The 23,005-nt window shown below is 43.7% G+C and overlaps 1 protein-coding gene across 2 annotated transcripts in view; it reads right to left on the minus strand.

Moving 5' to 3' along the window:
• Nucleotides 1–19,644, minus strand: part of fgfr2 (fibroblast growth factor receptor 2) — a 39,135-nt gene extending 19,491 nt beyond the window's left edge. For both annotated transcript variants that reach the window (XM_080507297.1, XM_080507298.1), the window contains exons 1-6: nucleotides 19,014–19,644; nucleotides 16,622–16,877; nucleotides 8,808–9,065; nucleotides 8,400–8,474; nucleotides 4,006–4,175; nucleotides 2,011–2,134 (exon numbers count right to left, since the gene is read on the minus strand). In XM_080507297.1, coding sequence (XP_080363423.1) covers nucleotides 2,011–2,134; nucleotides 4,006–4,175; nucleotides 8,400–8,474; nucleotides 8,808–9,065; nucleotides 16,622–16,802 — 808 coding nt within the window. In that variant the 5' untranslated portion in view covers nucleotides 16,803–16,877; nucleotides 19,014–19,644. The remainder of the gene's footprint in view (nucleotides 1–2,010; nucleotides 2,135–4,005; nucleotides 4,176–8,399; nucleotides 8,475–8,807; nucleotides 9,066–16,621; nucleotides 16,878–19,013) is intronic.
• Between the last annotated feature and the right edge of the window lie 3,361 nt (nucleotides 19,645–23,005).

Below are 23,005 nucleotides of genomic sequence, written 5' to 3' on the forward strand. Positions count from 1 at the left end.
TTGCAGCCATAGATCTAATTTTTGTGTCAAAAAATTGCGGACTTGGTGGTACTTTTTGATGAGTCGTTGCAACCGATATGTAGTGACTCGTTTCAAAACTGACTCCATTCATCAATCATGTCATTAGTGGAGCAATTCGATGGCAGCAGTTGTGGGACAGAGGTACAAGCATGAGGAGGCAGACCAGGGGCATTCCATGGTGTCTTATGCAAGAGCATTGAACTCTGGGTAAACTAGTGGCTTGGCACACAAGGTCCTGAGGGTCAGGGAGGGGTACGGGCATAAAGAGAGCGCAGCGTGGCACAAAAAAGAACAAAGTGTTGCCGAGTTGGTGGGTGCCACGTTCCAGAATGATAATCCAGAATCTGTCATAGCTCCCAATATGCCCACTTGCCACATGTTTCACTCCACTGATGTCTGACTGCCACTTTTACTAGAGTCCAGTTCGAACCAGAGATTGTAAAGATCATTTGCGCTCTTGATGAAAACAGCCCATTTCAGCCCGCCCCCCCCCCTCACTCCACACACACTCTGTTCACCATACCATAATGGAGCAAAATGAGGCAAGAGGTTGCAGGGGGCAGTGGCTGTGGAGCCAGACATGGAGGGGGTTTACTGCTCTGCAATAAAACAGAACAAAAACAGAAATATGCAGTCTGAAGGAGAGCTTTAGCAAACTCCAGAGGGAAGCAGAGCAGGGGGCCTGAGTTGGGGGCCATGTGTGTGGACATGAAGATCTTCATGTGTTTCTGAGCATGAGCCTAAACGTCCCCCTGATCCAAAAAGCAATAGGCATTATATCTACGTTTGATACAATAAAAGCATTTTTGATGACGATGATATGGGTGGAGTGTGTAATTAAAGTAGTGCTGCGCAGATGCAATGTCTAAAGTAATCATACAAGCCTAGTCTACAGACACATGAGTTTTCCAGTCAAATGTTCCTCCGTGAATCAAGCTGTCCATCCTGGTTGTCTCCAGCCTCATTGACCAGGCTTCACAAGGAGAAGTGTGTCAGATAAACTTTGATGTGTATCGATTGCTTATGTAGCAGTTTGAGGGAGGCCGAAGGGGAGCGGCTCCGCATCAAATCAGGAGCGGAGTCGGTGTACGCTCTCACGCAAGCACACATGCACACATTGATCTGCTATCTTTATCCCACTCCCCTTGTTGTCCCCGCCATTTATTGATTCTGCAAACCGAGCAGAAAAACACTCTTTGCTTTGTGTGCTCCAAAGGTCAGAAAAGAGGGGTTGAGTGAGTTGGGTCTGAACTCGATGTGATAGTGCTGAGGCCAGCACTCTGAGTCCTCACTGGGTGAAACCACTAAACTATCTACTGTCGGTTTGAGTCCTCATCATACCTGAGTTGACCTTACCTTTTTCTGAGGAGATTTTACTTTACTCGACGAATTCAAACAAAACTTGTTTGTTTGTTGGGTTTTTTTTTATTTTGGACCCACTGCAACTTCAAACATCTTAAAGTAGTTTGATGGTATAACTTTCTTTAATATGTATTATGGCAAAAATAATATTAACTGAATTGGTATAAGCTATAACATTAATTCAGTTATGTGTTTTAATTGTAGTTAATATCAGTTTTGTAGGGTCCATTACGTTCCCCCTGAAAAAGGTTCAGGATTCAGAAGAATCGTTCTCAAACGTTTCTTTCTTTGTGCTTACACCTAAGATTGGAGGATCTCAGTGCGATTAACCTTCATACTGATACTGCTCATTTATCTGACCAAAGTCAACAAAACGCAGAGCGAAAGTCCCATAGATTGATGATTGAGTGATCTGACTTTAGTCTATACACACTTGGCAGCAGTTTTTGACTTCCACCTGCATCCACAGTGCACCTGGGTAATTGAACAGGACACACACACACACACACACACACTATTCTCACTGTGAGAAGTCTTCCCCCGGCCTCCCCTTCTTCCATACCCCCGCTCCTCCCTTTGTTGCCCTCACAGGTGTACTCTGACTGTGTTTTTGTGTGTAGCACTGACCCACGACATCCAGTGTGTAGGTGTGGTTGATGGACCCAAACTCATTCTCCACCAAGCAGGTGTAGTTGCCCTTGTCTGATGGCACCACACTCTCCATGATCAGCGTCCAGTGCTGACTGCGCACCTGGGAACAAGAGACACAGGAGTGCAGTTGACATTAACACTTGTAAAAAGAGCCGGTGTTAAATGAGGAGGATTAAAATAAGAAAATGAAAGAGAGGATTTGGTTTGCAGGCTGAAAGACATGAGGTACAGCAGCAAAATACCAAACAATATTGAAGTTGTTGACAGGCTGAGTTTAGCAGAATGACTCTAGTATCGTTATATTTTGTTTTTTTTCTACAGATTATATAAAACAATGGGACAAAGTTATTCAATATCACATGGTGTTAAGCAGTGAAAAGCATTTTATTTGATTATTCTTCGCTGTTATCTAATATAAGAGTCTAACTAATCGAAACATTTGCCAACACTGATGTTATTTAGTTATTCTTTGCACAGTTACACCTGTGCATGGAATCCACAGGTGTGAGCTAACAATAGAGTTTCCGTCTACAGGCTAAAGGGACACAGTAGCAACTGCTTGTACAGGCCTACATTTTGGACAATAGAGAGATTATGCCAGAGGGCTGGGCTCAGGAGCAGCTTTTGTCCAACGTTTGTTGACAAAAAGAGAGAAATGAAGAGCCCACGGTGTATCTGACAGCCTGACTGTATCATTTCCGTCACGTTAGCGGCTGTTTTTGTTTTTTTCTCTACACTGAAATGAGACAACTGAAAAGCTGGCTGGGGGGGGGGAGTGACATCAGCAGGCTACATCAACATCCCCTGCTCCTAAACCTTCCGGGCACAGAGATCTGTTTCCTTATAAACCATCAGTTATTAACCTCAGACTCATTCAGCATCACTAAGCCTTTTCATAAATTGATTTATTGAAACTGTTGAAACCACTATTCCACTCTATCAAACATAGCATGCGCAGTAAATGCTGGGTGTCTGGAGGAACAAAGAGGGGAATTTAGGAACATAAATGAACAAACACTGATCCAAAGACACTCGGTCACAGCAGAAGAATTCACACTCTTGGTTGAAACTGTTTTTCAAGCTTTCCGCCTTCATGAAGACAAAATAAAGCACAACCACATTGAATTTACTCTCCCATGACGGACAAAATTCGACTTTTTTTTTCAGTACATGTAAATCAACACGAGATGTTTCGAACCTAAATCAATACCAGTGAGAGAAAAGACCTTCACAAGTTAAACAAAGCTCTTGTTTTTTCATGTCATACCAATTAATGTCTGTTTCTGACATTGCAGGAATGATCACCAACATTTACCACTCATCTCATTTATATTTCCATAAATACTTTGATCTTTTCTATATTTCTGCTTATTTCTCCTTATCCCCTTTAGTTTTCTTTATGATTAATGCGTAAACAGTAAATGTGCATGGCATATGCGGTTTTAAGGTTACCTGACTCAGTGATTTTGTTTGTAAATCACAGGTCCTGACAATAGAATCACATACTCGCGTGTAAGCAAAGCCAGCGGGACCTGTTCTCCCAGATTGAGTTACCTCAACATTCTGAACTCATTTCAACCCTGACGGCACTGACTTTTCTATACGTTACTGTCTGGGGGCATTTAACCCTCAAGTCCCGGGCTTACATTTCTAATTGTTGGGGGTTAAAGAACCATTTCGAAGTTACAGTGAGAAGCTCTGCAAAGTATCCCGGTGAGAAGAGGCGCACGGATGAGCAATTCCAATTTCACACCAGAAACCCTGCCCTCGTTTCCTCTGTCTATTCTCCTCCCGTCTCTCCAGCCAAGGGTGGAAAAGAGGTGAAAGGACAGCCAGAGTTTGGAAGGGGAAGGTTTTATGTCGCCTTGCAAGCACACTTGCACAAAAAACAAGAAGTAGTGTTGCCCAGAAAGAAAAAGCAATGGGTCGACCTTTGTAATAAAAAGGATGATGTATTACTGTTTATCCTACCTTGTACCCTCCCATGCGGTCCTCTTGGCGGAAAGGCCTGCTGTTTTTAAGCCAGCGCAGCTTGGGCCGAGGGTTGCCTCCTGCAGCACAGCGGAACTTGACTGTGTTGGCAGCTGGCACCGCATGCAGCTTCTTCTCCATCTTCGCTGATGAGGTCCAATATGGAGGGCCTGCAAACCAGAAGCCAGTTAGTGTTCAGTCATTGTGAAGCTTCCAATTCGCATCAATGCATTAACATTTTGGCTTCAGGGACAGGCTGAAGTGGATGTATATGAAGACTGGTACACAGCAAGACAGCCAAACCTGTGTCATCACTAACATTTCCACCTTCTCTTCGACAACACTGGCTGTCCTGTCTTCCGTGTAACACAACCCAGAGCTCACACCGTTAAACAGAAACACATACTTTACCCCTGTAGGCTCTACGGGGTCTTTGGGGGGGTGAGCTCCGCAGGGAGAATAAGGCCGGGCGTTGCCAAGAGGGTAACTAGACCATCACATTCAATTTCATCTCATTCCACTTAGCAGCTTTTTTTGCCCTCCCTCCACTTCCCCCAATTACCAGAGCTACCCTATTTATCTGCCTGTCACTCGGGTAAGATATGGACGGCATGGCTAGGGATGCTTATCACTCGTGAAGAATCATTATGTTCTGTCGGGGGAGAAAATGAATGTCACGTTTAACGAAGGACTTCAGAGTGCTCAATGAACGGTTTCGCACAGATCTTTATCAAGGCCAAACTGCCATCCTACTGAAATCTTTCACCTTCCTTGTGTTCCATTCCCCTGTTTCTTCTTCTCTCCCCATTTCTATCTCTCAGTCAGCTGGATTTTCCTCCATGCACCCCTCCTCCCCACCCGTCCTTTCCCTCTGCACCTGGTAGGGTGATTGCCTAACCAGATGGGACTCCAAGGGGAAGAAAAACTTGAAGTCAAACAACAGCCCAAACAGTTTTCCACACCATCACTTCCTCTTCGTAAAAGCAGGAGTATGAGCAACAGAGGGAATACCCATAGATAAGACCGCAACTGACTTCAGTTTAACCCTCCAACGGCAGTCTTACATCCCAGGGGAACGATCACTTCAAGCATCCTCCTCCTCACGCTCTTTCCCGCCTGTTCAATCTGCATACTATCAGACACCTCCCATCATTTTCTCTGGCATGCACAGCCGGACAAGTCGAGCATACTTGGATAGTAAAGTCAGTAAACACAGCCCTTCCTTCCTGATGCGTACAGTAAGTGCTCAAACTATAATTAGTCATTCTCCCTTTCTTCTTCTTCCTCACTCTCACTATCTGTGCTTCTCTTCCTGCCTCTTCACCTCTCAGCTTTATTTCCTTACATTCACCCTCCTTGTCATCTCTCCCTTCACTTCAGACAGAGACAGATTCAGTATAGGCCAGCCCGTTGTGAGACTGTCTCACCTCAAAAAACCCTCTGACCCCTCACTGGCAGCCGGGTCAGAGGATGAGGTGGGGGACATGAAAGGTGAGTGGTGCTGTTTCCCATGCTCCCTGTCCGGAGGGGCACCACTTCAAACGAGATGACCCTCAGACCTCTCTCCAGATGAGGCCAAGCTCTGCAGTGGTGCAGTTGTTGTGGCCTCCAAGAACCCCTGCCGCCCCCAAAGCCCCGTGCATCCGGATCCCCACTCGCGGCTGTTTATCTTAAGCTGGCTCGGGGTGAATTGAGGTTATCAAACTCCAGTGCCATGAGTCAAGTTTATATTCCCTCTAAGTTCCTCTGGAGAGCTAAATCCATCAGGGTCCCAAAGTAGTATTTCATTTTTGAATTTATTTCTTGCAAAACTATGAAATCCTCCTGTTTACCAATCATACGTGCAAGCTGAACAGAACAACTATGCACAGCAGATGGTGAGAAGTAATGCTGGGGAAAAAAATACTTACATAGTTGCAGTGATGTCTTGTTTCTTAAATATGCTTAAAAAATGCATGGAAACTGTAACCTCACATGTTGCATGTCATTTGTTTTGACTTGATCACATTAGTTTCAAATGTTTTGATGCCACGTTTTGTTGAACATCAATAAATTCAATCAGTAATGTGAATGAATCCTCAAAGCAACTTATCATGAAGACATCTCACCACTTGAATGCAATGCTAGTTCAAATTGAGTATGAAGCATTTGATCCAGATCTATGCATAGAAAAATCTTCATTTTTATAGCTTTAATGATATCAATTCCCTCCAGCTAAATACTGAGTACGAGAGCTCAGTTTTGACATGTTTGACAAAGTCAATATATTCAATACATGACAAAACATACAGGAAGTTCCAACATTAATAGTGCAGTGTACTTTAGACTATAGTGTGTTTCTGCCGAACACCACTATCACACAATGTGATACAAACTACAATAGCTTCATAATGTAAGACTATGAATAAATGTTTTCATTAGGCTGTGCAAGGGGTTTCATCTGCTCTTTACATTTTTTTTTTAGTATAGCCTCAGGGAAAGCACAATGGCAATATTTAATATGTACATATTGAGTGAAATTGTCATCAGGGCAAAAAGCAAAGTTTCACCTAGCAATACAACTTCATCCAGACACCAGCGCCCCCACTTACCCAGAGCTCCCCACAGAGGCTCCTCATGCCTCCTCCAATAATACCGCCCACAGTGTGACAATGGACAAACACTCAGCTTTTTTCACTTGCTTGTGTTGTTCAATCTTCTGCACAAAGTTCAATCAAAATGCTCTATTTTGCAGTGGCCTCATGCCCAAGCCCATTCTGAGTGCTCCACACACAGCCACGAATATAAAGCTACACCCCACACTCTCCACTCTCATTCCCTCCCACGCCTAAACGCACCCTCCTCCTCCTCCTCCTCCTCTTAGCTTCACTCCTCGGCCAGAGGCCAAGGCTCAACGCCATGCTCAGAGAAGAGTTGGTACCGATCCAACACACCCCGCTCTCCCCCCTGCCTCTTTTTCCCCTTGTCTTTGTCCCTCTTTCTTTTAATAATAATATCGGTTTTGAATTTTGAAAAACACACACAGCAACAAAATGCAACTGTACTGCCAGAACAGCTTTCTCTTTGTTTTAAAACAGCTTATTACCACCAGAATGACTGGATATTTTCCCTCTACCCCATTTTTCCCTCTTGCTCAGTCCCTCTCTCGCCCCCCATATTTAATAGATTTCAGGCAATTACAGTCGGCCCGAAAGTGAAAAAGGAGAACTCACGGTGAGAAGCAGTGCATGTGGAGAATTTTAACAAGATGTAGAAGCCTTCATCTTTCGTTCAGCCCACTTTTGTTGTGAGTGTGCATGCAAAAAGCAGGCATTCGTACGCGCAGCTGCATAAACACGTTACCACCACAGACACACACCAATGCACAGACATACTTGGGTAAGAACTTTCTCTTTCTCAGACACATGCACAATCACACAGCCCATCAGGTGGGTAACTGGGTCCAGATGGGTGTCTTTCATAATGGATGAGCCCAGCTGACTGGCTGGCTGGTTGGCTCCATGAGGCCTGACTACCTGGGAGACACTTGCGAGAAGAATGTCAGGAATCCTTGTATTCCCGAGAGCATCTAGGTGGGAAGAAAAAACCAAACTAGCTCTAAAGAATGAGCTAAAAACAGCATAGGCCTGGATAGGAGAGCAAAGCTATGGAATAGCAGACACTTGGGTTGAAGGGCAAAGTTGTGAAATGTTTTTTTTTTCTTTTTGAGTTGCTAACAGCTGTCTCCTCACAATCCCCAAAGAACAGAGACCATCAGCTTTCTGTCCTCCCTTAATCATATTTGCAGAGTCTGAACAGCGGTAATAAACACTGACAAAGAAAAGTAGATTATTTCACTCAGGGAGTAAGTCTCTGTAAGTGTTTGGCCATCACAATCAGCATTCCAAACTTACGTTGGGACATGCTGTGGGGCATTTTTCATTATTTAATTAGTGCACCACATCTTAAAGTGAAACATTTTCTGTTAAAGCCCATATTTAGGACTTGTTAAACTTTTGATATAAAGATATATGGTGATTGCTTCATGTTTTTGCCAAGTCCACAAGGCGACTCCTGAAGAAAAACCACTGAACAATGTTTTTCTGTGCTAATTTTCTTCCCAGATCGCATTATTTTTCTGAATATATGCTGTAAAAATGTTAATGTGGTTGTAAGCACCAACATGCATTAGCATTTTTTTTCATGAGAACATGATCCTAATGTATAGCAAGAGCGAATATGAGAATTAAAGTTGAGTTTATGAGAGGAACATTTAGAGGAAGTAAGAAAGCGGACAGATCGTGCACCTCAGGCTTCTACCACCGTTTCATGCTCAAAGGTATCTAACCTACGAGAGTTAGTGAGAGGGGAGCACGTCTGTAACTCACACCCTCTTTCGTTCCTCCCATACTCACTGATCCGCTCTCCATCCGCCCCAGAATCCTCCGATCGCTCTGTATCATCTTCATCATCCCCCGACGAGATGGCATCTGCACAGAGTAACCACGGTTACTGCCACCCTTTCGCAAGCCGTGGACATGCATGCCATGATCCATTCAAGAAATGTCCATGCTGTCATATTACAGCAAATTTTAAAGAGCCAATGTATCAAGAAACGGCCAAAGAGGGGCCATTTTAGGGTATAAATCTACGATTATGTGCACACACACACACACACACACACACACACACACACACACTGGAACCCTGATAACACACACACTGCAGTTCCTCCATGGCCAATGTCTGAACACCTTCAACCTGGATCTAAAAACTCCCTAACCCGTCTTGACCTGTTCTGTCCTGTCTGAACCCTGACTCACCTGTGACATTGACTATGAAGCAGACCGTGTCTTTGCCCAGGCTGGTGCAGGCGTACAGGCCCGAATCCTTGGACGTGGTATCACGGATCTGCAGCACATCCTGCTCTATCAGCGTGCGGTTGTTAGTGCCCAGAGAGCTGCCGTCTTTGGTCCAGGTGATGGTCCCCGTCGCCGGCAGAGGACAGCTCAGCTTCAGCAGCTCCCCCGGGTGCACTGAGCACACCGTGGGCTTAGAAATTTGGTATTTGTTCGATGCCTCTGCAGAGCAAATGGGAAGTGGAGGGGGAGGTGGAAGGAAGGGTTGGGGTGGGTGGAGGGGTAAAGGAGGGCAAGGTAGAATGGAAGTAGGAAGAGGGTGCACAAGGAGGTGGTGGAAAAAAAGGAGGTGGGAGAAGAAGAAACAAGCCATAATGTAAGAAACAAAACACCACATAACCCCCAATGGATGCAATTAAATCAATTTATGCAGGAGGAGCAACACAGAAAAGAGGATACCCATTTTATAAACCATCACACCAATATGCTGTTACCACATAGTCACATTTGAGATGGTACCCTTGAAATCCCTGTTTCGATATGAAGGGAGAGGTGTGATTGGCATTTATAGATTAAGTGCATGCAGTTACAGCCAGAGCAGCATGTGTAGAAAACAAACCAAAACCAATGCTTATGAAGCAGAGAGATGGACATCATTATATTGAGACGTCTTCTCCCAAACACGCTTCCTTTTCAGTGGAGACGCCAAGCAGCCAGTGTATATAGGTGAGTAGGAGCAGTGGAAAGATCTCTGCAGCCTAAAAAAAAATTAAGGTAATACAACTCCGGCACGTCTGCCCATCAGAAAGGAAAGCAGCCAGAAAGGTCTAGGACGGAAGCAGTTGTCAGGCAGGGGAAGTGAGGAGGGGCGAGGTGGAGGTAGAGGGGGTTGTTTTCTTTTTTGGCATTCCTCTGGCTTTAACTGTGCACCTTAACTATAAAAGCCTTGAGCTGCCGGTAGCCTGACTCTTCTGTTTTCCATCTTCTTGGTGCTTTTTCATAACATGGCCATGGAGGATCTACAGCTTTTGTGCCGCAGCCAAGTCAGAGACCAAGAAACTCAACGCTCCGCTCCAAAGTGCATAAAACCCAACATTTCTGGGAGAAAGCCCAAGCTTGTCCGTGTGTGTGTGTTGTGTGTGTGTGTGTGTGTGTGTGTGTGTGTGTGTGTGTGTGTGTGTGTGTGTGTGTGTGTGTGTGTGTGTGTGTGTGTGTGTGTGTGTGTGTGTGTGTGTGTGTGTGTGTGTGTGTGTGTGTACACCGTGTCCTCGAACTTGAACGACGGCATGGACAGGACAAGGCAGAATGGGCAAAGTAGCAAAGGAAGTCAAGAAGTCCATAGCTGAGACTGCACTTCAACGCTGGGATGGATTCTGTCCATATCCCAAACTCCAGACTGTGGCTGAATGCTGAGCAAGAAGGGGAAAACCTGGACTCTTCCATATGTACTAAAGCCAATTCCAGGCACCCTAAGGCTCTTGCAAACATATAACACACATACATTCGTGCACATGCCTATACGTCCAGCTCACATCCACATCATGAAACTCTCTGCAGTCATTCTCTGACAGAATGAAAAAAAAAAAATTATGTGGAAAAGAAAAATAATGCCTTTTTGAACTGCAGTACAAAAATGCTCAAAAGCTCTGTGCATGTCTGTTTTCTTCAAATGGAAAGAGGCAAAAAATGAGGCGATTAAAAAGATTTGAGGTAGAAAAGTAACAACAATGAATAGCACATGAAAAAGCCTGTGATGATGGTATATGTAGGAGCATTTGGCTGAAGTCCGATACATACAATTAAAGAGGCAGCGGCACTCCCAGCGTTTCCTGTACCTCAATGCACCTTTTCAACAACGTTACACCCTGCTATGCACCGCGGTTTCCTATATACGTGTGTTAAATGTAAAGTATACCTGTTACGCACGCGCGCACACACACACACACACACACACACACACACACACACACACACACACACACATACACACACACACACACACACACACACACACACACACACACACACACACACACACACACACACACACACACACACACACACACACACACACACACACTCTCCAATCCAGCCTTAACAGGAAGGGAAAGTCATTCCTGCCACAAGCCAGCAGTTGAGGCATGTGTGCAAACCTACTAAACATTCGCCCCGGGGCAAAGAGACACACATTGGTACAGTCCTTGCATTGTCTTTGCTCTCTCTTCCTCTTCTTAAATCAAACTGGAAATAATTAACCCGTTCTCTGCCACTCCGACCTGAGTGTGTGGTCCATTAAGAGGTGGAGCTCCTGTGCTGATTGATGGGAGCTGTCTGCGCACCCTTTTTTTTGTTTTGTTTTTTACGACATAGATTTCCGCACCGGAGGCCTTCACGCTCACATTATGACTGCCTCCAGTTTTTTCACTCTAATTTGTGATTTTGGAAGCCATAGGAACAATCAGTGGGGGTGTTAGATTTGGCCGATGAAGCACCAGAAACATCTGGAACCCACGTAAACACGCGTGCAGACACAGGCACAAAACTGAACCTCTTTTTCTCAAAAGAATAAGGAAGATGATAGTCACATACATGCACGGGCATTGCAGGGTTTTGTTTTACACTACAAGGAGTACTTGGAGGGAGTGGGAGGGAGTGAAAACAAGAAGAAAATAATCAACAGAGTGGAATTTCTACCATTTTCTGATGAAAGCGAGTATACAGGTGATAGGTGTGGCTTCATTTCCATAAGTTTCTTGAGTCAATCCTCCGATCTCCATCAACTCCTCCACTTTCCTTTCCTGCAGTTTCATGTTTCTCCTCCTTTACCTTCCCTTCACCCCTCTTCAAACTCCCACATATGCTCATTCCTGCTCCCAACCCATGACCCATGCTGACCTGACTCTGACTCTTTGCAAACCTGTTGACACAGCATACCTGATAGTTCATGGGAACAAGCGCCTTGGAAGAACATGCACACATGCGCACTGAATAAAGGTCCCACCTTACTCCACAGGGGGGAGTTCATAAGACTCTGATGGATGGATGCGGAGCTCAATTCAGTGCAGATTTTTCATCTCTGCAAAGTTTCATCCCCACTGCTCACCAGGAGGGGGAGAAGGTATCGTCTCTTTCTATTTCTCTCTCTCTCTCTCTCTCTCTCTCTCTCTCAAACACACACACACACACACACACACACACACACACACACACACACACACACACACACACACACACACACACATACACACACACACACAAACACACTTTTTCTCGATTTCGTTCAAACAGCTCTCTCCTCATCCCATCCTCCATCATCACTATCATCTATTTTTGCCCCCTCCTTTTTCTTCACAATCTCACCTCCATTTCCATCTCCCTCTCTTTCTCTGACAGCTATTACAAGTGTCCATCAGATGTGATAGAATCAGCCTGTCCTCCCTGCGCTGTCTGTTCGTCCTCTTAGCTGGCGCTAATTAGTCTGCAGATCCAGTCTTGGGTCTGCAGCAAAATGCAGCAACCTTTTCTCACCAGAACCCCCCTACTTCCCTCTACTTGATGTATGTCTGACTGTCTGTCATTCTGTCTGTCACGCTAGCAGGAGACAAGAAGTGACATTTATTGAGAAATGAGGACCAAAGTTTACAAAAGCCTCTGAGTAAAACTTGCGTTGATCTCATAATGGTGCTTGGGCAGAGAGCTATATGTCTGTGGGACTGTCCTCGCATCCCTTGTCGCAATCTGCACAATTGCACGGCAGGAGTAAAAGAAATGACTGCCATCTTGGAGCCATGCACTCCAGATGCATGCAGAGCAACAGGCGCACACCAATCCAATCACATTATCTCTGCTGCCCTCCTTAGCCAGCCTTTCCTTCATCCCCCTTTCCCTCTGTAACCTCCTCACGTAGTCTAATCCCAGGACTTTTCACCCCTTTTTTTGTCTTCCTCCCCTTTTCTAATGTCTTTTCACATTCAAATCCTGTTTTTTTTATTATGACAAAGGAGCACCTCCGTGACCTGGCTCCTGCTGGCGTCCATGGCAACAACCCCCGCAGCCCCTCACTCACCCCTTCACTGCTCATCAAGGCCTTCCCTGAACCTCACCCGACCCCTTCAACTCCCAACATATGCCTTATCTCTAAAGACCGTTTAAAAATTAAGCTCTGTGACCATCTGAGGCAAAAGTTTGCTTTTGTTTCACTTTTATGAATACTTCATCTATCTGCTATAAAAGCTCTCTAGTGTCTCATCAACAGATGTTTATTAGATTTGTTAGTAAGTTTATAATCAAATAACTCTTTCAGCCCAGACAAAATAAGACTGTAGGTGGTCGGTGGTGTATTTTTCATGCCTAAAGCGAGTGTGACATCTGGTTAAAATGTGTCCCTCCTAAAAATGATTATACATTTTGGCATTTCATTTAGTCCTAAAAGAACATTTCATTATCTCTTTGGTTTTGCATACCAGCTTCCTCATCAGTTATCCTCAGTCTTCTCACCATCACCCATAAATCCCTATCTGCTTTCTGCCTCACACATCGGACATTCAGCCAAGACCTGAGGCACAGCCTGGCACAGGTAGCAGCTCTTCCCAGCCTCTTATCAGAGGAGTGTGAAATTGAGTGGTAGAGTGACAGGGGGATTCTCTAACACCTAAGCCAAAGCAAATAACTCGAACCATCCTGATTAGTGCTGGCTAACAGCAGGCTAATAAAACTGACTGTGTGAAAGCCATATATTTAAGTATAGAAGTTCAACTGCAACACACACACACCCATGCACAGCATTTTATTAGTGTTCATTATCATTGCCATTGCTACACACACTTCATGTCATTAACCAGCCAGCTGACACTTTTACACTTTTACAACTGTACTCCTACTGGGTAGATAGCAGTGTTACGATGGGTAAAAACCCTGCAATTTCTTACATTCCCACCTCTCACACACACACGCACACACACACACACACACACACACACACACACACACACACACACACACACACACACACACACACACACACACACACACACACACACACACACACACACACACACACACTCTCCAATCCAGCCTTGACAGGAAGGGAAAGTCATTCCTGCCACACACACACACACACACACACACACACACACACACACACACACACACACACACACACACACACACACACACACACACACACACACACACACTAACATGCAATGACGCACCACCTACTTTCATAAGTCAACGCAACTGTGGATGTATTTTAAATAGTTTATAAAATCATATTGCTAATAAACAATACTTAAAAAAAATGCTCAAGAGATAAAATCATGCGCATTGTTAACAAGCACCTACCTTATGTTTGTCTCCCAAAGGATGCAAGACCCTTCCTTGATACACGATGGAGCCTATAATTATTTAACTACTTGACTGTTTTGAAGTGCTGCCTTCATGCTGATCAGAGCATATTTTTTTCAAGTACAGACTTTGGCAAGGATTACAGAAAAGTACAGCCAAACCATGCGCTGACTTTTGTCATCTGCACTCCCATTCAGCCTGCATTCCAGCATGCCTGGTGCCACATTTATACCACATTATATGTAAAACAGGGTACGAACAGCCCGCAGAGCACAAAAATGCCGACACGTACGCACACCTCCTGTGTCTGAGACCATTGTTATTCAGCTATGTCAGAGTATTTTAATCACTGTGCAAACGGAGAGTGCCTGGACAAGGTAAACACTCCCATAGATACAAGAGTGGCTACAGAGACAACAATAGGCCTGTTGTCGAGGCCTTAACCAGCACACTCGCTCCGCGTCTTCTGTTACAGCAGCCGCAGGTAAACAAACTAGCAGGGCCACCAGGAGTGCAGGTGTAGACTCTATAGAGACAACACTGATATCCAATCTGATGTATGTACAGCCATTACAGCTCCCAGAGACACCAATAGCACTGGAACAGAGGCTGTAAGTAAGTTTTTATATTGTACTATACACATTTATTAGGCTGGCTTTGTTACAGTATTGTATTTATGTGCTTTAAGTCTGAACAATATATATCATTTGATACAATGACATCTGTTGAAAAGTATAAAACTGACCAGAAAAACAGATAAATCTCAACATCCAGATCTTAATATATTTTCTAAATGTGATCAATTTGTTTAAAAATAAACATGTGTGTCGATGTCACGAGTTGTTTGTTTACCTATATTTTTAAATACAATGCATGAATCAGCAAGCGTGCACAATCAATCTGAGTATAGAAACAGTTTGAGGTCTTTATTACTGTGTAATTGTCATCATTTCATCATTGCTTGCAGGGAGGAAACAGGGAAAAATGCAATGTTACTGGCATTCACCTAACTTGATATTAAGCCAGAGAGAGGAGCACGAGATAAATGGTGTCCCACAGGTGTCATGGGAAGTGGATGCAACAAACAAGGAGCTGATTGATTCAATCACATTGCCAACTGCCTGACAAATATCAGTTTGTCATATGCCTCAGTGAAAAGTGGGTCTGGTATTGTGCCCACCCTACCTCTCATCATGTAATCCCCTCCCAGGTCTAGCCACTTAAATCTCCAGTCACATGACTTCACTGCTGCCCAGCACTCTGTAATCTCTCCATCTGAAGGAGAAGTCAAATATGCACAAAGCCTCTTACAGCTCTCCTGGAGGATTGTATAAGTACAAAAAAACTTTCTCTCTGTCCACTCCGCAGCGTAGCATCCGGGCTGTACTCTCAGAGTCTTGGAGCCAAACAGTCTGAGACGGAACAACAAAAACAACAGGAGAGCAGAGAGGAGAGCTCAGTCACCCTCTCATCAAGGTAGGCAAGGAGGATACCTGACCTCTGGGGCAAAGGGCAGGAGAAGGGACAGAGTGTGGGTGTGTGTGAAGATGGTGATGGGGGAGGGATGCTCTGTTGTTGGCCCAACTTACAATTATCATGCTGATTAAAGCTTGGGAACAAAGGTCCGTGGAATGTGAGTCACCATCCATCACAACAACTAATTAGCTCATCTCTAAACAGATTCAGAGACTGGAGACAGAAAATTTAAAAAGTCTGTCATAAAACAACTAAAAAAAGAAACCCCAAGGAAAAGGCTGTTTATGCCGTAAAAGCTGGCTCCACAGAAAACATTTCTTTGAAACATTTTTCCCATTTTCAAAAAAATACAATTTAAGAAGAATTTCATTACACAAGCAGGTAATTGCAGCCTGAAGAAACCAAGTGAAAACCACAACTCTTTCTCTCTGTTTTCCTAAACTCTTGGTCTTTCTTTCCAGGCAAGAAGGGCATGAGAGAGATGCCAGCATAAACAACGCCCCACCCTCTTTCACAGCTCTCCCCTGTCCTCCCACACGGGTCACAAACCTGGCATTAACACTCAAGTATCCACTGAATGGGTGCGGGCTTCATAGAGTGAAATAAAACAACATCGTGTGAATCACACACCTCCCAGTGAGGAAAACACAAGGCTTGCCATGCCGAGGTTCGTCGTTTGTGTTTGTTTGGTTTTTTTTGCTGTAGATCCCCACCAAATTGTTATTTGAACACTATTATTTCTGCTTGTTTGATTTGTTTTGGGCTGTGATTTAATCGTCAGTAAAAATCCAACATTTCAGGGGGTTTTGCTACCCTTTAGAAATTGTAAAAATGTCTGAAGCAACGTTGCAAAAGTTAATCTAACTTTTGCAAACAAACTTGACAGATATACCTGCTCTCCAAAAACAAGCCTAACAAATGGCCCTCCCAGCTTCTTCTCGCCCCCTGCTGCTTACCTTCAGGTTCCAGAGTGGCCTCCTCCTCCTTGGTGGCGGTGAGGGGCGGCCGGGCCACGCTGACGGTCAGTAGGGACAGTAGGACAGCGGCCAGCAGCCAGGCCCACGAGGCCATCCCGTTAGTGGCGGACAGAGCTCCCCATACCCCTCTTCTCCACCTCCCCCTGGACACTGATCCCATCTGAGGGAGTCCGCCCAACCATCAACTGCTGCCAGGTCAGCCTGTCACTCACTGGAATTCCCCCAATCACCTGGGCTGAGAGGTGACAGAGCAAGGAAGAGAGTGAGGGGAAAGCAAGAAGGTGGAGGCAGAGTGATGAGTGAAGAAATGTGAAGAGAAAGGCAGCAAAAAAGAGACAACACAGAAAAAAGGATATAGTTAAAATCTCAGAAAATACACAAATCAAAATTCTTGTTTTGACATTGATTCCTAAAACGTGGACAAAGATAGACAGCAAACTGAGGGAGAGCTGCAGAAACAAACGTTTCAAAATGCTGTCAAACAAGCCATACCACAGACATACCGAAGCTGTGAGGCACCAGCAGTCAACACACAGTCACCCTGGGTCTGCCTCTCCTTCGCATCTGTAATTATATGCACTCAAATATATTTGAAAGAAACCAATTAAGAGCAGCTCCAGTTGGATTATGTGCACAGTCAAACCCATTTGGCGTCTCTCTTTTCCCCTCCATGAAACTGCCCTGTAGCTCAATGAAACTTAAGGAGTGGAATTAATTTCAGACGAATCAGCTCCATTTTACCACGCCGCATATGTTTCTCCTTAAAAATCAATAACAATAACATTTTCTCACGACCTGTTTTGCTTTTATCCCTGGCACAAGACAGACAACAGATACACTAATGTGGCACCAGAGTCGTTCAATTGGACATCATTTCTTCTTGTGCGCAACAGATGCGCCAAACCTGTTGCCGCGCTGCTGCATATCTCTTAAATGCATTTGGGGGTGAAAAAAAGAAAGAGGCTTTTGTTGCGTCCCCCCTCACTTGATTATGAGACCAGCCTTAATTGAAATGCAATATTGTAATATTGGGACGAGCGCACGCAATCAGCCTGTTCAGCCAGACATCTGCGGTTCAACCGCGGTGAAGCGTCTCTGGAGGTTTGGTGAAGTCACGCTTCCCTGCGCTCCGTCTCCTCCAGCTGGATGTATCGATCGCTTTCACTCGCAAAGACACATGTAATTTGACTTTAGGAGAGGAAGGCATGAAGAAGTACGCACGCAGATTTCTCTTTAATTCATCCCTCTGGGACGGAGGCAGGACACGGACGCTGGTTGCGCACATGATGTCCGAGCGTTGCCACGATTTTACCCCCAATGTCTTAATTTTATTAGGGGAGTGTCGAGCGCGAGAGGTTGGGTTTGCAATTAAGGGACGTAAATCTGTGCAGTGACTGCTCAGATGCATACATTATTGATGAGACCTGAACTAATCTATGCACGAAAAAAGCCATTGGGCTTATCAATGCCTAAAAAAATTCAGCATTACGGAGATCAGGCGCAGAATCGACCTCAAATATATTTGGCATCGTTTAAGGTCATCTAAAGCAAAATACTGAAATATTATTGTGCTGCTATCACATTGAAATAGACAAGAAAAATAAAGCATTTGACTACAAGGATGCACAAAAATCAAGGAGAGAACAAAAAAGTTTGGGAATCTAGTATATTGCGCATCTAATCGCCAAACTTTTCGTGAAGTTGTTGACGCAATGACGTTTGGGTGCACGAGGATCTTCGCTCCATACCTCACCGCAAGCCTTCATTTAAAGCCAGGCTTTGAATGAAATTTCTTGGCACTTATTGAATTCCTATTGAAATTCAAATCACTTGGCTTTTTTTCACAATAGGGGCTCATTTGGAGCTCCTCGGTGATTTAGGGCTTCGGCACCAAGCAGTGAAAAAACAACTGCGGTCACGGGGTAATAGGGACCATAAATGCAATGTAGAAAATTAAGCAAAGTAATAAATAACCAAGGACACTTGTTAATGGCCCTAAAGTGATGATGCAAGGTGCTGTGTGGCTCATCACCTTCTAAAATAAACAAGGAAAGTTTATTTGCATAAAGCGTGGATATTTAAATTGAAGTGGATGTCAATTAAACATAAAAGTCATTTTATTCTATTGAAAGCTCATTTTGCAAACGCGTATGCAAACGTTTCACACTGTGTTTGCCTCTCTTTTCTTTGGAATAGAGAGATGTTATTATCACTGTTTACAGTCCATTTCAGTATTTTCATGCAGCAGTAAGAAAACAACAGGACGCACAGATCTGCCTCCATGGCTGCAGCAAAGTTGACAGATGAGGGTCAGTGGAAGTTTCAAGACTTTCTACTAGATGAGTATCGTAAACAAAATAAAAATACTTACCAGGGAGGACAAAAATCGTGAAGATCTCCGTTTGGCATGCACCGATAAGGGAGGAGAGAGCCTGAGCTGAATCCAGAAGGAGAAACGTCTCCAAGATCACAATGCAGTAAAAAAAAAAAAAAAAAAAAGAAAGAAAAGAAAATCTGAGAGGCGCTGCCTTTTTTCAGCTTACTATTCCATAATCAGCAGGCATCAACTCAGATCAGAGGATATATTCCAAACCCGTCTGGCAGCGTAGTCCAATGCCATGCAAAGAAATCCGAATTTCCGCAGGTTATCCTTCGAAAACAGCTCGGAAAAGCGAAGTGCTGTCCCCCGAAACTTTCCTCCCCGTCACCAAGTTTCTTCTAGGGCGCAGAACACGTCCAGTGGTTCCCATACAGCGCATTTGTCAAGTAAGTTAGAAAGTTTTGCAGCTACTAAAGGCGCGGGGTGATGGTTAAACTGCACGGGAGGATGGTTGTCCGGAGCGAAATGTCATAAAATCCATCAGCGCGCGTTCCCCCGGTGAAAGAGCGTCTTTTGCGTCTCCGTCTCTTTCTTCCTCCGCGGACAGTCTTCGCAGTGTTTCTCAGACGCTTTGTCAGGTTTACTAGGTTTTTTCTGCTCCTTACGTCTCCACACACCGCCCTCCTCCTTCACTCCAGTGGGTGTCATTCCCCCACCCGCTCCAAGCAACCCCAGTGTAATTCGAGCTGCTTCCTGGCCGCAGTGCCTTTGGGCCCTGCCTTCCTCCGCCCATCAAACCGTGGAACTGCCCTCCCGCCTGCCTCTCTTGTGCTCAACTTGCTCCAGCGGATCCGATGTGAGGGCTCCTGCTCCGCTGCGGAGCTGTCAGACCGCAGAAACAACGCCGCTCGGTGGACGAGGCCCGACATCAGCGGGAGGAGACGCACATTACGCACAAGAATGGCGCGCGCAGCAGTCACAAGTAGGACAGTGCGTCAGGCGCATTCACCATACAGGCTAATTAAGAAATGCAAAAGTGGTTTTGATGTAGAAAAATCTGGGGACATTTAGTTTGTTCATATCCAGAACTGAACATAAAATTGCTCAAAAGATACTATACTACTACTACTACTATACTGTTGATCAATCCGATGGAAAAAAAAAAACCCGAGGAAAATATTATTCCCGTTTTTATCTTTAGAAAGGACGGTTGAGATTCTACTGAGTTTTGTAGCTTTTATCACTGATCACTGTTATTAGACAAAATATTTTTTTTAATATACATATAGTTTTATAGCTGGTTTTATTTTTTTTGTTTTTTTGTAAGGAAGGGAGACATCAACCACCTTCCAGTGATTTATGTCTTGGAGTTAGACAGTTTCAAAGTAGCTTTATTTACAGCATATAATAGTTGATTTTAGACAAAGTGGAATGTTTTTTTTTATTGTCATTTGCAATTACACTTTAGCATATAAGGATTACACACTTGAACAGATGAACCACCCGTCCATCTTTTACCCATCTTCAGGTGTTGGAGTCCGGCTCACTGTAGGCAGAAGCAGGATAAACAGGTTCAGACAATCACCACAATCACATTTACAGCAATGATCAATTTAGAGTCAATAATTAACGTTCACAAAATGTGTTATTATATACATTAAGGTATCTAGATAAAACCCAGTCATGAAGCTATTGAACTATTCATGTTTTACTTTTACATTATACTACTAATCCACTATATTAGTGTAATAGCTCTCCTTTACTTGATATTTGTGAATATTTAACATGCTAAATATTTTAGTTTACCATTTGAATCCTTGAATAATTCCTTTATGTGGGCAGTTGTACATTGGAAATGTTGCTAACACATCAGGTGGTAATATGAAAATAGTCCGCAGGTTTAGAGAGTGCTTTAATTTTTCCTTTGAACACAATTCACTGTTATGAATACACATGTTATTTTATTTGTAAAAGATTTGTAAAAATAAATAAATAAAAATCCTACATTTAGGGATTTGCCTGTGACGTTGTAAACAAGCAGCAGTTCAAGTTAGCTGTTATTTTCGGTGTTGTTGCAGAGTTTGGATTTACTTCTTATAACTTTCCGATGAACAGATCTGTGTATAAGCACTGAGAGAGCCTGGAGGCTGCCCCCCTGCAGCTTGTCCCCCACTGCTTCAAGCTGTCTTCTGCATTGGTTCAGGCGTTCGAGTGCTCTGAAAGAGACACATGGGGAGGGTGGAAGACTCTAATCTCCTCAGACTTTTTTTCTCTCCTATTTTTGTCTCACTTTCACCACTGAAGCCTTCTTTTTTTTCAAACAAGTGAGGGAAAACGCTTCCATTCAATTTGAAAAGAGCCACTAACAAGGTTTCTTCTTTTTTTTTCTGATGCAAACGTTTGGCCTCTGAATGGAGAGTCCTGCGTCTGTTTTTCTATCGTCGTTCCATCTCTGCCTCTACCAGTAAAGCCATCAGATAACAGTGGAGCTGACAGGTTGGCCAGAAATAAAGAGCGAACAAGAGGTGAGGAAGGAAAGTTTGACTCATTTCTCAAGAGTGGCACAAAATACCCCCCACTGTTTCTCCCTCTCTCTGTCTCTTCCCTCCCACTACATTAGTCTATTTATAATCACCCAATTTATTTTCCCCTGCTCAGGAATCCCACATTTGAAAGAAGCTTCATCAAGCCGAGTCTCACGGGCCACTGACTGAGGTCTGGATGGACTCAGTGCCCTTACACTGTGGTATCCATCAGTCTGTCATTGCCCCTGTTCATCTCCAATTTTTCCTTTTTTCTTCGTCGTTTCCTCCCATGAAAGCAGTCGTAGTGCTTGGATTGAGAGAACAGAGTGAGAGGGAAAGGACGAGACAGTCGAGGAACTCGTAATCACCCTCTCAGATGAACATATTGATTAATGATTGAGCTCAATGGGGGATAATTGGGATGCCAGTCCAGTAACGTATTAATGAGAGAGTGGCTCTTATTGCTTTGGGTGATTGAAGATGAGTGATGTTTGCAAGCCTAGACACTCAGTAGTCATTAAGTTTACCCCCTGCTGATGTGCATATTTAAGATGCTGCAGTTAGATTTTACAGCTCCATGCGAAGACGAGTCAGGATGTGTGGAACAGGTCCAATTTTGGGGGTTTCTACAAAAACCTCCAGCAATCTACCTAAAGTCATTTTTATTCTCTACCCATCCTGTAAGCTGTCAACAATGTCTTTTATGGTGAAAATATACCAACTCTAAAAATGTTTCTGCATACTCTGTGGTTAAAAGGATTTAGATGCAGGTAGGAAATATTCCAGCCATTGCTACAGAAGTTACACCCTGATCATAATAAACTCTTCGAAGCCTCTTTTATTTGCCCTGGTGTTGGAGGCTATGCAAAACCTCTTTTTACATTATTTTCTTAAGCTTTTCAAACTTGATTCTGGATTTAGATTTAGAAAAGTAGACATTCACAGATGATACAAAATGCCAGATTGTCATCAGAGCCTGAATAAATACACTATGGCTTGAGCTTTGAAGAACAAATGTACTATACAGTTACTAAAGTATAACTAACTCAGTATAACTAAGCCCAACAAAAGAACAAGAATGAAAATGATGACCAGCTAGTTTTCAAACAAACATATGTTGCAGCCCAAAACCCCAAAAATGGGTAAACAAAAATCTTCAGTCATTAGTCTGTTTACAACAGCTTGAAATCATACATTTCATCACATTTTCACTGCTAATCGTTTTGTAAGATTGCATTTAAAAAATTGCTGTCAACTTTTTTTTCTAAATGCATTCCTGCAGCTCCAAGCTGTGGGCCCATGGATAACAAGATGCAAACAAAAAAAATACATATTGAACACTTTCTTTTGCGTATTGTGCTTGGTTAGATCTGAATTAAACCAAAATGTGGTGGTACTTTTATCATGAGAACATAAAATGTGAATAAGCATAAAGTCATGAATTCTTTCTGAAGCGTCGGCTAAAAGATGTTTGTTTATATTGGTTAGTTTAGAACAGTCATTTGTAATACATGTGGG

This window comes from Blennius ocellaris (assembly GCF_963422515.1).
Source record: "Blennius ocellaris genome assembly, chromosome: 13".
NCBI classification, from domain to species: Eukaryota; Metazoa; Chordata; class Actinopteri; order Blenniiformes; family Blenniidae; genus Blennius; species Blennius ocellaris.